A 17,131-nucleotide genomic window follows, 5' to 3' on the forward strand; every position below is an offset into this window, starting at 1 on the left:
TGTTTAAATAGAAACAATATGCAGGGTTATGGGGAAAAGGCAGGAGATTGGCACTAAGTTAACATGCTCAGAGAGCCGGTGCAGACGCAATGGGCCAAATGGCTTCCTTCTACGCCAGAGCAGCACCTTAGACAGCACCTTCTAAACCCACAACCACTGCCATCTAGAAGGACAAGGGCAGTAGATAGATGGGAACACCACCACCTGGAAGTTCCCCTCCAAATTACTCGCCATCCTGACTTGGAAATATATCACTGTTCCTTCACTGTGGCTGTGTGAAAGTCCTGGAACTCCCTTCCTAAGAGCACTGTGGGTGTACCTACACCACATGGACTGCAGCAGTTCAAGAAGGTAGCTCGCCACCACCTTCTCGAGGGCAATTAGGGATGGGCAATAAATGCTGGTCCAGCTAGCGAAACCCACACCCCATAAATGAATAAAAAATAAACAATTTTGTGAATCCTGGAATTCCCTAGCTTACACCAGTATGGGTGTACAACGTGCTACAGGACTGCGATGATTCAATGGGAAGGGCCAGTGCCATCACCACCTTCTCAGAGAAACTAGGGTTGGGCAGTAAACGTGTCCTGGTACTATCACCTCAATTTAAGACACAAATTGATTTCTTAGCACTCAGCTGCACAATATAAGCTGCCACCAGGCCGCAGACAGCCGCACTTCTCGCGAGACTTTGCTGCTTCCATGTTGCCACGTTCGCTCGGCGCGCACGCTGCACTTCAACCGAACCTGAAAGATACGGCAGCCCCGCCCCCTTCAGACGGAGGGGCGGATCATATCGCCGGCTGTCCAACAGAAATCAGGGCCAGTCTTGGGAAGGAGGCCGCTGATTGGTGTTGGCGTGCTGTCAATCAAGCGGGTGGTGAGTCAGGTTGGGTTGTGACTGTGCCGCCGGGCTCGGGCGGTGGAAATTGGGATTCAGGCTGTGAGCAGCGAGTGTGAGGTGGGCGGTGATTTTTCTGATTCTGTCTGCGCTGCCTCGATTTACGAAACGTTTTAAAGCGAGCGAACCATGACTTCGAAGAACAAGGCTGGCAACAGCAGGTCCAACACCTCGGGATCCAGAAAAGGTGAGAGAGGATGAGTAAGGCGGGATGAGTAGAGGGGGCTCCGGCTGAGCCACCAGACAGCAGCCCTGCTTCGGGAGAGCAGGGATCGGTTACCGCGCCGGGGGAATGCAGCCTTGTTAGTGAGCGCGATTTTTATTTTGCATGTTTTAAAATGCACCTTTTTCCGTTTACCCGCGTGTTGGATGCACCTTGTGTGTGAGGGATCATCGCTTTTCGTGCAAGATTTGCACCGGGTTTCAGTCAGTTCGACATACGCCTTTTCAGAGGTCAAAGGCAAATCTCTGCTCAGCTTTTATACCTGCGTTTTAATTAAAAAGGCATTTTCTGCAGTACCTAACTCTCTTGCAGGATGTTAAACATTTTGCACAGTGGGGAGGAGATGGGTGGATCTGTACACCGATGTGTATCTCCGTAGTTTTTCCTTCATAGACTGGTTACAGCGCAGAAGGAGGCCATTCGTCCCATTGTATCCGTGTCGGTTCTCTGCAAGAACAGTTAAGCGAGTCCCTCTCCTCCGCCCTTTCCCTGTAGACCTGCACATTTTTTTTCTCTTCAGTTAATTATCCAATTCCCTTTTGAAAGGCACCATTGGGCCTCCACCCCACATTCAGGTAGTGCGTTCCAGATCCGAACCATTCGTTGCATAAAAAAAGTTTTTTCTCCTGTTATCTTTGGTTCCTTTGCTGCTCACCTTACATTGCTGCCCTCTGTTCGTTGACACTTCTGCCAATGGGAATGTTTCTCTGTATCTACTCATCCAGACCCTTCAGGATTGTGAACATCTCAATCAAATCTCAAGTTAACCCTCTCTAGCGAGAACAGCCCCAGCTTCTCCAGTCTGCCCTCATAACTGAAGCCTCTCATCCCTGGAACCATTCTCCTACATCATTTCTAAACCACCTCTAATGCCTTCACATCCTTTCTAAAGTATGGTGCCAGACATTGGAGATGATGCTCCAGTTGAGACTGAACCAGTGTTTTAGGAAGGTTCATCATAACTTCCTTGCTTTTGTATGTTATGCCTCTATTTATAAAGCTATTTTCTTATAAACTATTACATAAAATAAGAACATAATATATATAGTTATAACAGTTGAAATTCCATGTTGCATTCAGCTGCTGTGCTGACTGGAAGAGTACATGGGTATAGTTTCATCTGCCAGATGTGGGATTATAACATGTACAATTCAGATGGTAACTTCAAAGCGCATCAGTGGGATTCAGAAATTGTTTACTTCTGTGCACAAGTATTGGGTGTTGCTTGATCTTAAACAATTTAATGTCCATTTCTTTGAAGGCACAAGCCTGTGATATAGCTGAGAAAACTCACTTTGAATGAATGGAAAGTGTTACCTGAATGCTGTTTATATGGTACGATTCCTATGTTGGTTGGGGAAGTGAATTTGGCTACAGATGAAGTGGATGGGAGTACTTAAGGATGCTGTCAGTATGGACTTTTGATATAGTTCACACAAGTGATTAGTAAAAATTAGAACATGTGAAACTGGAGGAACCTCAGGACATAATTTAAAGTTTTTAAAAGGATTTAAAATTGATTGGAGAAAGAGATTAGGGATAAAGGGAATTTACTAATTGGTGAAATGTGAGAAACCATTTTTCTCCAGTAATCTGTACTCTGACCTTGGTTTTTTCATATATAGAACAGTACCGTATGTAGGAGGAAGCAGAAAGTCACAAAGGAACAGCTTAATTGAGTGAGCAGAACTGGCAATTGGAGTTGAATGTGGTGAAGTGAGAGATTTAGATCCAAGGAGAACAAGTCAGAATATTGGCCAAATCATAAGAAGCTAGAAACTGGATAAGCAGAAGCTGGTATGCAGATTACTTAAAAAGTTAGCAGACAGGTGCAAAAAACCATGCAATGTTGGCATTTACCTCGGGGACTGGAATTGCTTGAGTAAATTAGTGACCATGCTGTGGTCAGACAACTTATTGAGTTGTTTTAAGAATGCCATGCAAGGACCCCTTTGTGATTGCTGTCTGTCCTGCAAGAGCTCATAATTTACAAGTGACTATCCTTCTAGGGTGTAGGTGAGTTGGTTCTTGTTTGTATCAAAGTGGTTCGTCAATGTTGGCTGAGATTGTTCATAGTTTATTTGGGGATAGTTCCAGCTGGCTAAGTGGGAAGTTTACTGTGTGGCTTAAGCTTCAGCAGTACTCGTGAACAGGCTTGATTAATGGAGACCAGGCAGGTTCTCTGGAATTTGCTAAGGAGAGAGTAATGTACTCTATGTTGAGCCAACAGAAGCTCTTGAGGATTTCTCAATTTGGAGTTTGTGGCTTTTTAACAGGGAATTAAGATCAACACCATTTGAAAAGTTCAAAGAAAAATAAATGAAAATACTGAATCTACAACTTGCACTTGTTCCTGTAGCACCCAGTTCTATCATCTGAATTGCTAGATAAACTTATTGGCATAAAAGAAGCCTTTAAGATGTCGAAGTTGCACTTTTTAAAAAAAAATGTTAAATTCTAGTTGCAGCAATTATAAATGTTATTAGTTCTACACAGTCTTGTAATTTGTTGCATCATCCATTCTGCCCATTTAATTCTGAGTAACTTAAATAACTGTAAGTAATGCTTCAGGAAAATTATCCGCCTATGAAAATTTCTGCTTACCCTATTAGATAATATAGTGAATTCCAGGCGATTTGATTAAGATCTTTTTAGAAACTTACATTTTCACCCCCTCAGATCGTGCAATTTTTTAGCATTTTGGTGGTAAACCATGTAAACTATATCCAATTACTTGCTTTAGCTCCACTGTAATCAGGTCGAGTGACAAATATTTGTATAGTCTGAGAGCACTGGCATCTGGGTGTTTGATCTCTCTACTTATAGTCAGTACTTTTACAGTACTGTATAGTACTTTTAACGACATTATCAAGCAGATATATTTATTATTCACCAGAGACGTACAGCTAACTCTTTAAAGTTCGTTTTATTAATTAGTTTTAATGAAAGTCTGTTCACATGTTGCAGCTCTGTTGGGGAAGGAAAGCATTTTTGATTCATCTGTTCTGCCCCACCCCCACTGCATAGCATGTGACAATCAAGTTATTTAGAATTTCACGAAGATACCCACATTCTGATGCTGTTCTTTATTTATTTTCCATCTCCTCGTCCTCTACCTTTTTTCTTCTGAGGATATCAGCAGACATTTGTATTGCCGTGCCATCATAGCTGAATCTTCTCTAATTTTCTGTAAATGCGGTACTCCTGTTGCACAATCAATTCCTGCTTAGGCTCTGTATACACTAGTAGATGTGCTAGGTGTATAACATTGAAGGTCATGTTCCTATCCTGTCTTGATATATATATGTATAATCTACATTAGTGATTTGGATGAAGGACTGAATGTATGTTAGCTAAATGACACCAAGATAAGTAGCAAAGTAATTTGTCAAGAGGAGGTAGAAAGTCTGCAAAGGAGTCTAGACAGGTTAAGTGAGTGGACAAAATTTGGCAGGTGGAATAAAATGTAGGAAAATGTGAACTTACCCACTTTAAATGGAGAGCGTTTGCAGTACTTGGTGGTACAGAGGGACCTGGGTGCCCTGGTACATGAATTACAAAGTTAGAATACATATACAGCAAGTGATTAGGAAGGCAAATGGAATATTTGTTTATTGCAAGGTGAATGGAATATAAAAGCAGGAATGTTTTACTGCAGCTGTACAGGGCCTTGGTGAGACCGCATCTAGATACTGTGTTCAGTTTTGGTGGTCTTATTTGGAAAAAAAAACACATTGTGTTAGAAGCAGTACAGAGAAGGTTAACTCGACTCATTCCTGGGATGAAGGGTTATCCTAAGAAAAAAGGTTGAATAGGTTGGGCCTGTACCCGTTGGAGCTCAGAAGAATAAGATCCTGAGGGAACTTGATGCGGTAGATGCTGGGAAGATGTTTCCACTTGTGGCGGAAACTAGAGCTAGTGGACAAAGTTTTTAATAAGAGATCTCTCTTAAGACTGAGACGAGGGTAATTTTTTTTCTGAATGTTGTTAATATGTGGAATTCTCTTCCTGAGTGAGCTGTGGAGGCAGAGTCATTGAATTTATTCAAGGCAGAATTAGACAGATTTTTGATAGATAAGGGCGATGAGGATTATGGGAGGCAGACAGGAAAGTGGAATTGAGACCAGAACCAGATCAACCATGATCTTGTTGAATGGTGGAGCAGGTTCGAAGGGCCGAATGGCCTACTTCTGGCCCTAAGTCCTATGTTTTTGGAAGTTCCTGATTTTAGCCAGGTTATCAACAATGCTATATGAGGAATGATAAGCTGTTAAACCTTAATCTGCATTTAAAAAAAACTATTTCATGGAGCGTGGGCACCACTAGCTCGGTCAGAATTTATTACCCATCCCTAATTGCCCTTGATAAGGGCAATTTCTACCCTAATAAAGATTTTGATGGCTGTTCATGAACTGAACACTGTCTTGTGAAATTCTGAATGTCAGTGAGTTCCAAGCTGCAAGATTTTGTTTGTGATTGCCTGTGGTGGAGTATTTTCATGGGTATGGTGTGGGTATGCTTGGATTTTGGGACTGAATATTTCATGTCTGTAGGATTGAAATACTTTGACCTTCTGTGCCTGTACTAAAAATGTCTTCTGTGGACTAGCTTTGAGGGGTGCTGGTTAGATTAGTGAGCTAGTATGTGGTTCAGAAAAATGCCAACAGTGTGGGGTTTGATCTCTGATCCGGTTGAGGTAGCCTTGGGGCCTGCTTTCTTGCCCTCCCCCATAGTAAAACCATGGCATAAGCCATGATTCAGCAACCCTCCAATAATCAGGAATGCTACCTGGAGAATAGAAGAAGGTGGTTAGCTTTGTGGCTCACTTTACAAACTTAAATGAAATTGACTTTTGTAAGTTAAAAATTTGGGTGTATGATAAAAGTGAAATAGATGAAGACACATACTGAATATAATACCACTATTGTTCCATAAAACTCTGGGTAAAGAAGAAGTTTCTCCTTTTTTAAAAAACTTGCCTTTTGAATATCCTTCAAAATGAAGGACCTTAGTTTTGGGAACTGTGACATTTTTGCCAATTTGTGAACATAATCGAACAGAGTCTGGTTTAATGCAGTTAGCATGGTAGAACTTCCCAACTTTGTGTGTCAAAATTTGAGCCTTGGGTGAAGGTCATCATGTCTTTCCCTTTTAATTTGAAAAGTATAGGAGTCTTTCTTATTAGTTTCTTAAACAGGTTAAAACTGATGGTTGTTTCATTGAGAATTAATTTCCACACCTACAGGCACAAATTAGAGCATTATTCTTGCTCAATCTAATGTGGAATAGATAGTAGTAGTAGTAAAGTAAATTTGTGTACCGTATCTAGCCTGATTGCATGGCATAGAGTAAGGGGTTGACTTTTTTCTCTGTGCTATAATGTTACATAGGCAAAAAACAATAAAAAGCAATGACTACATATTACACACAGCATGTAGTTTGCCTGTGTTCAAGCTAGTAACTCATCCTGGAGTTGAGATGATGTGTTATCTGGATGTCTGAAGCGTTTAACTGACAATTTTCCTATGCATTGGGACAAACATGTAAAGTCGAGAATTGTGCACTATAAATTATAATATTTATGTATTGGAGCAACATCTTACCTGCTGCTTCCAGTCAGTTCATGAATGGAATCCCTGTGATCATGTTTCTGTGCTGGTTACCCAGGACAAATATTTTTGAACATTTTTCTTTTATATTTAAGCAGTTTGTGGAAAAAAAATTGTCCCTGGTTTCAAGCTAATAGAAGCAATAGCTGAAGGAAAACGTGCATCATTTGAGAGATGATTTCCTTGTCAAATACATGGTGGCAACTATTTCAGTTATTTATGGAGTTGGCCACTTGATTACTGTAGCATAAGTTAAAATTTCATGAATTTTCCTTTTTTAACAATACAAACTGCCATAGGAACTATACATATTTAAATTGGCTTGTAAATAAAAAGCAATAGTAAATTATCTTTTATCAAAATTGGAATGATATGCATTATTTTAGTGAGTTATTGTAGATCCTACTTCATTAATGTTCAGCTCTGTGTGTTATAGTAGGAATATACGCTGTGAACATGATAGCTATTGGTTTGCTGTGTAGAGAATTCTATTGGGTCATCAAGTCACTTACCAATATAGGGCAGGGTAGTATGTAGTAATGAGCTCTTCCTGACTAGTGAAGGTAATAACTTCCATGGCTTTTTAGGTAGTTTGTGAAATAAGTTTATTCCTGTTCCATATCCGAATACCTTCCAGGGTTGTATATTAAATCATTCCATCTGGACTGCATATCAGAACTGAAGCTATCTTATTCTAAAGAACTTCACTGAGAATACAAAATTCTGAAATAAGAAAATGCTGGATATATACAGCAGTCCATCAGCATAGATAGAGGAAGGACTGATTTAGGATGTTCATTTTCACATTAATATTGAGATTTTCTCACAGCCAGTCATTTGGGAAAGATAAGAAAAATGTTCTTAATTTGTTCAGAGGTATGCCTGTATAGTCAGTTGAAAGGCAAAGTGAAGCCAGGGAATATGTGAAATGCATAGTCACTTGGTTTTAATTAAATTGAATGTGCTGACCAGCTGTGTTTCATCGTTTTTCCTTGTTCCTATTCCCGTTACCCCCCACTCCTCCGCTCCTGCTTTTAAGAAATGTTGAATCTTGTTCTGCCTTAAGCAGGCCAAAAACTGGTGGGAAGGTAAACAAATGTCTCCTTTTTGTAAGGACATGACCCATTTTGGAAAAGGAATTGGAAAGATATACCCAAATTTAAATTTAGCGATTAACAAAAGAACAAACTTTTAAATTGAAATTGTAAGGTCAGATGTGGTACATAGAAATGGTGGAAAGATTTCAATTTGCCACTTGAGTACTGTCTCTGTTAGCCTCTTTTTGATAAAGAATTGTGCTTTAATAAGGTTCTTTTCATATTCCCTGCAGAGGTAGGTAAAGTGCTTCTTGGTTGGTCAGTTGACCTTTGTACCTAAATTTCCACATTGCTTCATAATAGTATCATCGAATCGTAGAAATTTACAATTGCTAAAGGATACCATTCAACTCAATGCACCGGTGTTTGCTCTTTATAAGAGCACCCTAAAACTAGTTCCTGCATATTGCTCTTTCCCCACAGTCCTCTAATTCAAATATTTATCCAGATTTTCTTTAAAAGATACAGTGGCCTTTCTTAGCCTCCCTCTCGTACATAGGAACATAGGACTTAGGAGCAGGAGTAGGCCATTTGGCCCTTTGAACCTGCTCCACCATTCAATAAGATCATGGCTGATCTGGTGGTGTCTCATTCCACTTTCCTTTCTGTCCCCATAACCCTTGGTAACGGTTTGAAATCGGTGACTCCCTTCACTGACTTCCACAATGCAAAGAAAGTCTTTCCCTATTCATTCTATCAAAAATCCTTAATTTAAAAATATTTGCTTGACCACCTCTGTTCAATACCAGTGGTCTCATGACCTTGGTATAGCTCCCTGCATTGGTCAGTCCTGTCTTCCTCTACTGCCCTGAGAATGTGTCCCACTTTCTTCTTCTTCCCCAAGTATTGAAATCATAGTATCTTTGCCAATCAGCCCATTCTGCCTATGTCAGCTCTTTGAAAAGGTTACTCAATTAGTGTCACTTCCCTGCTCTTTCCCTGTAGCCCTGCAGATTGCTTCTTTAGTATATCCTATTCCCATTGGAAAACTATTGAATTGGCTTCTATCATCATGTCCAGTAGCACATTCCAGATCATAACAAAAATTTTCTGATACGGCGAGTAACTCACCTCCTGACTCCCCAAAGCCTGTCCACCATCTACAAGGCACAAGTCAGGAGTGTGATGGAATACTCCCCACTTGCCTGGAAGAGTGCAGCTCCTACAACAATCGAGCTTGACACCATCCAGTACAAAGCAGCCCGCTTGATTGGCACCCCTTCCACAAATATTCATTCCTTCCATCACAGACGAGCAGTGACAGCAACGTGTACCATCTACAAGCTGCATTGCAGAAACTCACCAAGACTCCTTAGACAGCACCTTCCAAACCTGCGACCACAACATCTAGAAGGACAAGAACAGCAGATACATGGGAACACTACCACCTAGAAATTCTGCTCCAAGCCACTCGCCATCCTGACTTGGAAATATATTGCTATTCCTTCACTGTTGCTGGGTTAAAATCCTGGAATTCCCTCCCTAACAGCGCTGGGTGTACCTACACCACATGGACTGCAATGGTTCAAGAAGGCAGCTCACCACCACCTTCTCGAGGGCAACTGGGGATGGGCAATAAATGCTGGCCTAACCAGTGACACCCACATCCTGTAAATGAATAATTAATAAATAAAATAAATTCTGGCTCTTTTGCCAATTATTTTGAATCTCTATCCTTTGGTTATTGAGCCTTCTGCCAGTGGAAACAGTTTCTCTCAATCTATCCTCATTGGAACTCTGAATTAATTTTGAACACTTCTTTTAAATCTCCCCTTAACCTTCTCTGTTCTAAGGGAGCAATTCCAGTTTATCTAGTCTCCTCACATAGCTATAAAAATATATTTCTTATGCTCTTCTGTTCTCAGTCCTGGTATCATTCTAGTAAATTTCCTTTGCGCGCTCTCTAATATAGATGGTGAAAAGCTGAGACCCCAGTACGGATCCATAAGGAATATGCCACATGCTGCCACAAGTCCCTTTATCTCTCCTCTTTGTCTCCTGCCTCCCAACTAATCACCAACTCATGCCAAATAATTACTTCCAATATAACACAGTACAGGTGATTTCTATTCCAGAGTTTTCAAGCCTGGCTTTTCCAACCAAAGGAACTGTCACATAACTAAGATCTCCAGTTTTGGTGAGGTACAGACCTTAACTGATCAGTATAACTTATTGCTGAACTGTCATTTTGAATTCATAACCAAGTGATTGGACATGAATTTCTAATGCTACATATATTCTCTCTTTCAAAAAGTCATAATTTATAAAGTTGCTTTTAAAAATCCTTTAGCTTGTTATGTTATGGTTAAGCCTACCAGCAATTCCTTCAACGTCAATGTTATGTAACTTGTACTTTTTAAACATCTGTCAACCCCATTTTTGTCTATAAAGTGCCCGCTTTTCTCTTGATACCACGTGAGCGCTGTTTGGCACAGCTGACTTTTTACAATCTCAAACTGGAAAGGTAGGGGTAAAAGTTAATTGGCCCTTGTAGTTTCTTTCAGAAAGATGGAAAATATTAATTGAGAATAATTTGTGAATTGGAATTTGGTTGTGTTTACTGTCTTGCCAGTTGTAATTTTTTTTCTCTAGGATGTGTAAGCCTTTTAAGAGTTAGGTATTTTCTTTTAATGTTTTGCAGAAATCTTTGGGCGTATCTTGTTTTGGAGACTTATTTTTGAATGAGCTCCTAAAGGGAAATGAAATATTTTCTTGAGGTATTGTCTGTATCAAGCACTCCCAGTTCATGGCATGGATAAGTTGGTCTGAGCAAACCGTCCCCCCCCTCCCTCCCGATCTGAATCCCTGAAAAGCACCAAACTGTTGCATCAATATGGTATTTTCTGTCCCTCTCAATTGATTTGTAGTCCCTCAGCTTCTTGTGAGACTAAAATCTGGGTAGTTCTGTGATGTGGGCTTTAAACAGTGCTCAATAGAATTGGATGAGAGTGTCCAATGTCCGTCTCCGCCCCCCCCCCCCCCCCCCCCCCCCCAAATAACATGGGGTCTTTGTAGGTAAGCAGTGGGGCAACTTTTCATTTCAAGAGTTTTGGCTAGATTCAAGCCCAGGTCGGGGTGAAAGACAAGCAGGCAGGCCATTGTAGAGCTTATCTCACTAAAAGGCAAATATCCACAAGCTAGAAAAATTGGAGAATCACATGTGAAAATGTATTAAAGACTTGATATTCTGTTTGTGCATCAAGGGGGCAACACATTACATGCTCTTGGTTGTATTATGATTTAATATTGCGCAGATTGAGTCAGCTCTGAATATGGAATTAACCGATGTCACTGAAACTGAGAAGATATGGGCCCAGATCTTCCGATCGGGTTTGGAAAGCCTGTTTCCGACCCTGATCAGACAAAAATGCATGCTTCCACTGATTTCTCTGACTTCCGATGGAGGATCCTTCACGTTGACTCAGTGCAGCAAACCTCAAGGGAGCAGTGCAGAGAATCCGTGCAGAAGCCATGCCACTTTTTATGGCTCTAGCTGCTGTATTTTGGTAAGTAATGAGTTTAAATGTCTCAAATCTGCTTTGAAAACAGCTACGGAGAGAAGTTAAGGGGGTACATCAGGTCAGTTGGTGAAGGGGTGGAGTGGCAGCTGGGTGAGGAGGGAAATTGGGTCAGGTCACGGTTTGGAGGGAGTTGGATGGCAGGGGCTGGTCAGGTCAGGGCTTGAGGGGGATTACTTGTTTGTGGGCAGTGGTGGGGGTGGGAAATCAGGGGTGGTATTTGTTGGTGGGGGGGGCACAGTATGAGTGATTTGGGGATCAGATGTTACCCAGGCGTTTAGCTAGGATTTTTTTCTCCTGTCTTACCAGAGTAGTTACCCAAGAAATGTTAAGTAAATCGTAACTGTTCGAAGTCTCTGACTGTAACTTTGAGTTGGAACCTTTTCAGAGGCTCCCAGGGAGCAGGGGAATTGTCCATCAGAAGTTCAGACTTTCTGAGCAATTCCCATGTAGTCATTGTGTCAGGACATCTGAAGGGTCCAACGATTCAGAGACTATAAGATCTGGGTCAATGATGGCAGACCAGATATGTAATAATCATGATTCCACTGTTCAATGTATGTACATTGGCTACAGTGTCGTGACCTGCTCGCAGAAGCATATGATATTGGACTATATATTGCACAACAAAATGAAAGTGGTTTAGTTTGCTTGCCTCCTGAGCCGAAAAGTGAAAACGGCTCTAAAATTAAGAGATTGTTACGTGAGCCTAAATGTTTTGTGTAATCTACAGATAAAAATGTCATAACTCATTTGAGTCCAGTTAAATGTTCTTGATGCCGCTAGAGATTAGATTTCTTTATATTGAAAGTTGAAAAATAACTGGCTGCAAATTTTCAGTATTAAGAGAGTATTTTTCTCCTTGTTTAATCTGATCAAGCTAAAGCAAAATCAATGTGCATTTTTTTAAAGCATACTATTACTTTGACCTTCATTTTCTTTATTTCTGCATCAATTCCACAAACGTTAAAATCTTGGTAGACATGACTAGCAGAAATATACTTGAAGGAACTATTTTCCTGATTAAACCTCATACCTTAATGCGAAGATGATTAAAGGGAAATGCCAGGCTCTGAATGACTTCTTGTTTAACCACCAGTCCACTACTGATTTCTGGCAGGAATTACTGTCAGTCCGTTCAGAGAAAGAAAAGCTTCAAAGTGAATGTTTTCATTTAACCGAGAGCTGAGTACAGAGTGATTTTTTTTTTTGTGAGCAATTTTTTGTCAGCATAAGAATATAAGGAATAGGAGCAAGAGTAGGCTATATAGCCCCTCAAGCCTGCTGCGCCATTAAATAAGATCATGGCTGATTTGATCTTGGCCTCAACTTCACTTTCCTGCCTATTCCCCATAACCCTTGTCTATTTCAGCCTTTAATATATTGGGTGTAAATGGGAATCAGGGAAAGCTCTCTATTGGTTGGAGTCATACCTAGCACAAAGGAAGGTAGTTGTGGTTGTTGGAGGTCAATCATCTCAGCTCCAGGACATCACTGCAGGAGTTCCTCAGGGCAGTGCCCTAGGCTCAACCATCTTCTGTTGCTTCATCAATGACCTTCCTTCCATCATAAGTGAACATCCCCACTTCTGACCTTATAATTGCACAATGTTCAGCACCATTCGCAACTCCTCAAATCTGAAGCAGTCCATGTCGAAATGCAGCAAGACCTGGACAATATCCAGGCTTGGGCTGATAAGTGGCAAGTAGCATTCATGCCACGCCAGTGCCAGGCAATGACCATCTCCAACAAGAGATAATCTAACCATCGCCCCTTGATGTTCAGTGGCATACCATCACTGAATCTTCCACTGTCAACATTCTGGGGTTACCATTGACCAGAAACTGAACTGGACTAGCCATATAAATACTGTGGCTACAAGAGCAGGTCAGAGGCGAGGAATCCTGCAACGAGTAACCTACCTCCTGACTCCTCAAAGTCTGTCCACCATCTACAATGCACAAGTCAGGAGTGTGATGGAATACTCCCCACTTGCCTGGATGAGTGCAGCTCCATCAGCACTCCAGAAGCTTCACACCATCCAGGATAAAGCAGCCCGCTTGATGACCAGGAGACTCGACTCATCCCCCTCTTGATACTTGCCGTAAGAGTATCGGAAGGATTTATAGGTTGACAAACCTGTTTGGCCTTGTCACGAATGTACCTTCCATGACCATCAAGCCCTTGGTGGGTGTCTAACCAGGATCATCTGGTTCAGAGGTAGGGACTCTACCCGCTGTGCCACAAGACCTCCCGTCCAGTTACTACTTCCTTAATAATGGATTACAGCATTTTTTCAATGGCAAATGATAGGCTAACTGTCCTATAGTTTCCTGGTTTCTGTCTCTTGTACTGATGCTGGAATTATGCAGGAATCTAGCAGTTAAGTTTTATTTCACTGGACTGCAGGTCACTTGTTAAACACACATCTTAATGTTTATTTTAATGAAGTCACTTATAAATTTAATCATATGTTCTTTCTCTTTTCATAACCTGTTGAAAAGCTTGGTGATAAAACCTGTCAATAGCTTAAATAGAGCATTCTTAATGGCAAAGCATCCACTTTGAAACTTGTTTTCCCTTTTCCTAAAAATAGTGATGTTAAAAACACTGAACAGAATCCTTTTGGCTGTATGGATGTTTGTTGCTGGCAGTTTAGTTGCTGAGACTTTTTCTATTAGTTATCATTTATGAAATCTTATTGCCAAGCAACTTTCTGTCACATTGGCACCCATCTGACTATTCAACCAACGTGCCTAACTTGCCCTGTGATGTACTATCCAATTTTTGCTGCCTTTGAGCGTCTGAATAGTCTGACATACACACATTATTCAGTGATTTTAATCTTTTTGTAATCATATTCCATTAGAAAAGCATTCGTCCAATTCCTCAATAGTTGTGGATTCACCAACATCTGAACTTGTATGTTGAAGGTTGATGTCCCTTGCGATGATTAATGAGTTGAACACTGCATTTCATTATGCTCATGAATTAAAAATTGTATTTAGTGGTGAGGGTGCAGTATTCAGCTTTCTAATTGGATGACTTCATTGTATGGGAGAAATCAACTTTTAATAATTAACGCTGACAGCTAAATATTCTGCAAAACAAGTGCCTTCTAAATTATTTTGTTTTGTTCTAGGCTCTTAGCTATGAACATTTAAACACTGACAAAAATTCAGATGGTCTGTCATAATTTTGCCTAATACTGTAAACAGTTGACAAGTTTACTGCTTTTTAACTATTGATTCTTCCATCTTGGCACAGAAGCTGTGCATCAACACTGCAAGTTCAACTGGAACTGTGAGCTTTCCTAGTGAAGACTTTGACACTGGTAACCTCTGTGAATGGCATGTTGTTGAGCTCTATTATTATTAGTGTTGGATGTTCATAGCAGTTGAATTTATGTGCTTGCATGCAACCTTTTTTTCTGTTGCTGTGTTTTTTCCCTTCTCTGTTTAAGCAGCTCGTAAGCTCCTGGGCTGATGTGCTCTTTGAGTTGACATGTTAGCATTTGTGTTTTGTTAAGTAACTGGAAAATGTGCTGCTTTTATTTGTAAGTTTTTCTTATTGTTCTAGTTGTGCTGTTTAGCAGTGTTAACGTTTTTGTACTGGTGGAAAAAAAATCCTGGACTAACAAGGTTCTTGACCAGGTAGATTTTGCTCCTAACTCTGCATGAATGTACTCTTAGATCATTTGGATTGTCAAACTAAAAATACATTTGTTTGTACAGGGTAATCATTGCTGAGAAGGTGTGGTTCCATTTTTCTAGTTAGGTTGTCATGGCAGAATTTGTTCTAGCTTCATATTTTGATCATTGCAAACGTTTTTTAAAAATGCAATGAAAGTGAATTAGTGCATTACGCAACATTTTCTTGAGATGAAGTACAATACTACCACCTGTAGCGTGCCAATTGTTCACTAGGCATGAAGTGACAATAAACACTTGGCGCATTGTCCATTAAAGAAATCAGCTCAGTATATCGTACACACTAATCTTATGCAGAACTTTCTCAAAAGTTCTCATTAGTCACTCTACTGCATTCAAAATATTCATTCATCCTCATATATTTCCATTTTTTTTACCTTGCCTGATTCTCTTAGACAAACATGTTTCTCCCCTAAAACAGCTTAAAAATTATTACAAAAAGCTAAAAACTACTGCGGATGCTGGAAATCCAAAACAAAAACAGAATTACCTGGAAAAACTCAGCAGGTCTGGCAGCATCGGTGGAGAAGAAAACAGTTGACGTTTCGAGTCCTCATGACCCTTCGGCAGAACTGAAGTATAGTTAGGAGAGAGGTGAAATATAAGCTAGTCTAAGGTGGGGGACGGGGGGAGAGAGAAGTTGAGGGTGGGGTGGTTGTAGGGATAAGCAAGCAGTGATAGGAGCAGATAATCAAAAGATGTCACAGACAAAAGGATCAAAGAGGTGTTGAAGGTGGTGATATCTAAGAAAAGTGCTAATTAAGAATGGATGGCAGGATACTCAAGGTACAGCTGTAGTGGGGGTGGGGTGGAAAGACTAACAAAGTATTAGTTGTAGATTTAAAAATAATGGAAATAGGTGGGAAAAGAAGAATCTATATAAATTATTGAAAAAAAAGGGAGGGGGAAGAAACGGGGTGGGGATGGGGGGGAGGGGGAGTTTAAGATCTAAAGTTGTTGAATTCAATATTCAGCCCGGAAGGCTGTAAAGTGCCTAGTCGGAAGATGAGGTGCTGTTCCTCCAGTTTGCGTTGGGCTTCACTGGAACAATGCAGCAAGCCAAGGACAGACATGTGGGCAAGAGAACAGGGTGGAGTGTTAAAATGGCAAGCGACAGGGAGGTTTGGGTCTTTTTTGCGGACAGACCGCAGGTGTTCTGCAAAGCGGTCGCCCAGTTTGCGTTTGGTCTCTCCAATGTAGAGGAGACCGCATTGGGAGCAACGAATGCAGTAGATTAAGTTAGGGGAAATGCAAGTGAAATGCTGCTTCACTTGAAAGGAGTGTTTGGGCTCTTGGACGGTGAGGAGAGAGGAAGTGAAGGGGCAGGTGTTACATCTTCTGCGTGGGCATGGGGAGGTGCCATAGGTGGGGGTTGAGGAGTAGGGGGTGATGGAGGAGTGGACCAAGGTGTCCCGGAGGGAACGATCCCTACCACCCCACCCTCAACTTCTTTCTCCCCCCGCCCCCCCACCTTAGACTAGCTTATATTTCACCTCTCTCCTAACTATACTTCAGTTCTGCCGAAGAGTCATGAGGACTCGAAACATCAACTGTTTTCTTCTCCACCGATGCTGCCAGACCTGCTGAGTTTTTCCAGGTAATTCTGTTTTTGTTTTAAAAATTATTACATCTGGTGAAATATTTGATTATCTCGTACTTAGCTTTTTAACTCTAACCTCATTCCAAGATGCACTTCTTCATCTAGTACCTTTCGAAAAGAGTTAATTGCCTCTGGGCTTGAGCTGGATCATATACTCCCCCCAACCTTGTTCTTTTCAGCTCTGCAAGTCTCTCCTAATGTGTTAGAGCTCCAAGATATGGAATCATTGCCACTCTTCTCTCAACTTTCTGCTGCATATCAGTGTCCTTTTTCAAGGTAGGATGCCCAAAGTTGCAGTGTTTTAAATGGACCTTCACTAGTGATCTATACAAGGTTGGAATAACACGTTTTGATGTGCAGTTCTGCGTTCTCATAAGTGAACTCATGAATTTGATTAGCTTTGACTGGGAATTTTTAATGAATGACGAGCAATCATTCTCAGAAATTTTAGTAACTTTTCTTCACCTTTTTTA

At 40.9% G+C, this 17,131-nt stretch overlaps 1 protein-coding gene across 2 annotated transcripts in view; it reads left to right on the forward strand.

The window, feature by feature from the left end:
• The first annotated feature begins 861 nt into the window (after positions 1–861).
• asph (aspartate beta-hydroxylase) overlaps positions 862–17,131 on the forward strand; it is a 59,715-nt gene continuing 43,445 nt past the window's right edge. Inside the window, exon 1 of one of the 2 annotated variants that reach the window (XM_078540436.1) lies at positions 862–1,088. In XM_078540436.1, coding sequence (XP_078396562.1) covers positions 1,031–1,088 — 58 coding nt within the window. In that variant the 5' untranslated portion in view covers positions 862–1,030. The remainder of the gene's footprint in view (positions 1,089–17,131) is intronic. The other variant, XM_078540437.1, reaches the window with a different exon arrangement.

Source organism: Cetorhinus maximus, chromosome 4, assembly GCF_964194155.1.
Source record: "Cetorhinus maximus chromosome 4, sCetMax3.hap1.1, whole genome shotgun sequence".
In the NCBI taxonomy this organism is placed as follows: Eukaryota; Metazoa; Chordata; class Chondrichthyes; order Lamniformes; family Cetorhinidae; genus Cetorhinus; species Cetorhinus maximus.